The 3,523-nt window shown below is 45.6% G+C and overlaps 1 protein-coding gene across 1 annotated transcript in view; it reads left to right on the top strand.

Moving 5' to 3' along the window:
• Nucleotides 1–3,523, top strand: part of MUC13 (mucin 13, cell surface associated) — a 28,949-nt gene that overhangs the window by 13,979 nt on the left and 11,447 nt on the right. The window contains exon 5 of the mRNA XM_017516449.2: nucleotides 850–905. Within this exon, the coding sequence (XP_017371938.1) occupies nucleotides 850–905 (56 nt within the window). The remainder of the gene's footprint in view (nucleotides 1–849; nucleotides 906–3,523) is intronic.

Raw genomic sequence — 3,523 nt, 5'->3', positions numbered from 1 at the left:
TGGAGAGACTTTTTTTAAAAGCTAAAGTCTATTCTGTGACAAGGTCTGTGTCTCCCAATTTGAAATTGTGTCACTATTAGAACTGGTAACATGGAAAACACGTATCATGGAAATGATTTTGCAGATGGTGCAGAGAGAGCTAGTGCTTCCGGCTGCACAGCCAGCCAGTACATGGTAGTGCTAGAATAGAATCCATGGCTGCTGTGTCACAGAGTTTGCTCTGCCCCTTTGGCATGTCATCTCTGCCCCGTGGGCCAGCTGGCAGTGACTTGCCCTCTCATCTTGGATCTGCATTCAAATTTTCCAGCTCGTACTATTCAGTACACTGAAGACAGCAACATCAATGCAGTCCTACTTCCAGGGAACCCCTGAAGTGCTTCCTGTGGCTTTACTGAGCAATGGTCACTTAGCACTACATTCCCCAAACTTGTCTTTGAGTGTGAGTGTCACAAAAGCCCCCTCCAGTTTCAGGCCTTATGCCCTGGTCTTCAGAGATTAAAGACTTAATCTCAGTCACGACTTGATGTTCCTGGGGGTACCAATGAGGAAATGAAGCATTCTTAGAGTTTCTGGGAGATTTATAATCCAAAAGGGATCCACCAGAACTCAATTGCAACCACTCGAGTTAGGAAAATAGAGACAACTTACTTTCTTCCAGGGCGTCTTAGCAGCCTATGTGGGGGTGGTCCTGGCTCAGATCGTAAGAAGTCCCCGGGGTCCATTTTCTACCCAGCTGGATCCTGTTAAAAGCTAGATATGGCATTATTTTTTTCTGCCCCATTTGATTTGTAGAAAATGTTAAAAAATTTTTTGCTTTTTACTTGTTACTAAATCTGTTCTCCTCCACAGTTTGAAAATGTATTTGGCACATCTGTTTATGGACAAACTGTAATTCTTGCTGTAAGGTAAGTTTGTTATGGACTGCTGGGGTACTTTGGAGGCAGATGTGTGTCAGTCTAACTTCTGAGCTTCTCTTGAGGTCTGCATGTAACATTAAGGCCCTCTGTGGCAAGTCACAAGTTAAGAGGAGAGGGCCAGTCTCAGTCTGAGCACTGCAAAGGGGACGGTGTGCCTTGGCCCTGCCTCTGACGTCACACCAACCCTGGGCAGTGTGTGGCCTGGGAAAGACAAGATTCTGTCTGTGATTGGCTGTGCAGCAACTCGTGCACATGGTCCAGGACATCATCTGCATCATCTGGATCTCTTTGTTTGGCTTGATCCTATGGCTGCAAACCATACCTAGTCAATCCCTGGAATGTGCATTCCAGCAGGCCAGGAGCAGATTCAATGGCCCATGATCATCTCTTCCTCATATGGCAAGTGTGATGGGGACAAGAACACCCAAATCACACATCTGGCTACAGAATGGTCAGTGGTAAGCTCTTTCTGCGGCGAGAGCAAGGACTTATTGAGCACTTCAATATGTAATGGCAAGTGCTGGGTGCTATTTAGGGACATAAAGAGGCAAAAAGCAATTCCATCTCAGCCTCCTCTGAAGCACATTAATACACACATACACAGGCTGAGGAAAGAATGCTGTAAGACAAACGGAGTTAGGTAAGAAAATCGGTCCTCATGTAGCAATGCACTATTTACACCTTAAGTCTTACTATTGTATTTATCCTTATAAGCCATATCAAATCCTTTGTGGCTCACACCTGTAATCCTAGTGCTTTGGGAGGCTGAAATGGGAGGATCACTTGAGGCCAGAAGTTCAAGACCAGCCTGAGCAACATAGTGACACTACATCTCTACAAAAAAAATATTTTAAAAATCTTTGTGGAATAAGATAGAGAGAGAGTGTATGTATGTATATATGTATATAAAATTTCAGAGAGGACTTTTAAAAGTGTTGGGTTTCCAGCTTGGTGTTGAATGAGGGGCAAGTCTGGTTGGCAGTGAAGAGGCACAGTTTGTATGGTGGAAGGCTGGCAGTCAGCAGACAGGTTGGGCCCAAACGCAGAGGCTCTGAAGCTGAAGGTGTACAGCAGACAGCTGCCGGAGGACTATGAATTGTTTCTGGGGATTAGGTTTGGTTTAGTGGACAACAGCCAGTTCATGTGTAGGGGATGCCTGGATACAAACAGGAACCGTGAGGTTGGAATGGAGTCAGCCGAAGCTGTGCTTGAATCCTGTCCCTGGCACTTCCTCCCTGAGTGACCAGGCAGGTGTTCTAACCTCTCTGAACATTTGTCACTGCATTGGTATAATTGGGATAATCTGATCAACTTCCCTGGAGCCTTATGAGGAGTAATTGAGGTAACATTTGGAAGATTTCCTGTATGCAGTGTCTGGCACATAGTTGATTTCGACACCAGGGACCTGCAGTGTGATGGAGAGCTGGTCCCACAGGGTCATTTGGGGAATCCCTGAAACTGTGGCACTCCTTTGATTCTTAAGGAGTTACTAAAAGTGAGGCAAGGGTGTTTGGAGGCAAACCTTCACCTGTGAGCTCAGAGGCATGGAGGGAACTACTTCCCCCACCTCGGGGGCCTTTGCAGGGAGAATGCAACTGGGGCTCGCCTAGAAAGGCATTTCTTAGGCTCCAGCCCAAAATTCTCTCTCCCCTCTGACTCTGCAAGCTCTTTTCTACTGTAGCAACGTTGGAATTGAAAGGATCCTCAGAATTTCTCTCTTTAAAACCTCTCTTTAGACAGAGGAAGAAACTCAGGCCCAGAGAAGCTGACTGATCTTGGGCCACTAATGGACAAATAGTGGCAGGCTTGGGTCTGGACCTCACGTCTTAACTCCAAGCCCAGTGCTCTAGTAATTTATACTCAAGTGCACAGTGGCTCCAATATTCCCTTTAACTGTTCTACAGGTGTAATGTCTTGCCTCCTGAATTAGAATATAAACTAGTAGTTTCTTTAAATGAAGAAATTATGGATGGCATTTGCTTTCCTAGCCCCAGTGCAAAGCTATGCCATATATTTCAACCAATATAGAATAATTTTTATGAAGTTCACCTGTCTCACTGCCCTTTACATTCCACTGCCACCCACCCTCACCACACCAAATCCTGTCACGAATGAATTATGGCAGAAAATATTAAATTATTGGGCCACGTGCAGTGGCTCACGCCTGTAATCCCAGCACTTTGGGAGGCTGAGGAGGGTGGATCACCAGGTCAAGAGTTCAAGACCAGCCTGGCCAAGACAGTGAAACCCTGTCTCTACTAAAAACACGAAAATTAGCCAAGTGCGGTGGCGGGCACCTGTAAGCCCAGCTACTCGGGAGGCTGAGGCAGGAGAATCATTGGAACCCAGGAGGTGGAGGTTACAGTGAGCTGAGATCGCGCCACTGCACTGTAGCCTGGGCAACAGAGCAAGACTCTGTCTCAAAATATTACAATGCTGAAGCCCATTTCATTTTTTGGACTCCCTTTTGTGCCTAAAAATTGAATTTCGTTCATATTTTGGATTTTCTTGATTGTTCTGAGGACCCAAGATGGATGCAAACATTTCCTAAGGAGGTTGGCTATATTTTTAGGCTTCTGCATTTATTTGAGAGTCAAAATGAAACA

This window comes from Cebus imitator, unplaced genomic scaffold (assembly GCF_001604975.1).
Source record: "Cebus imitator isolate Cc_AM_T3 unplaced genomic scaffold, Cebus_imitator-1.0 Scaffold588, whole genome shotgun sequence".
Lineage (NCBI taxonomy): Eukaryota > Metazoa > Chordata > Mammalia > Primates > Cebidae > Cebus > Cebus imitator.
Note: the sequence above shows the minus strand (reverse complement) of the source record. Positions and strands in the feature narration are given on the sequence as shown.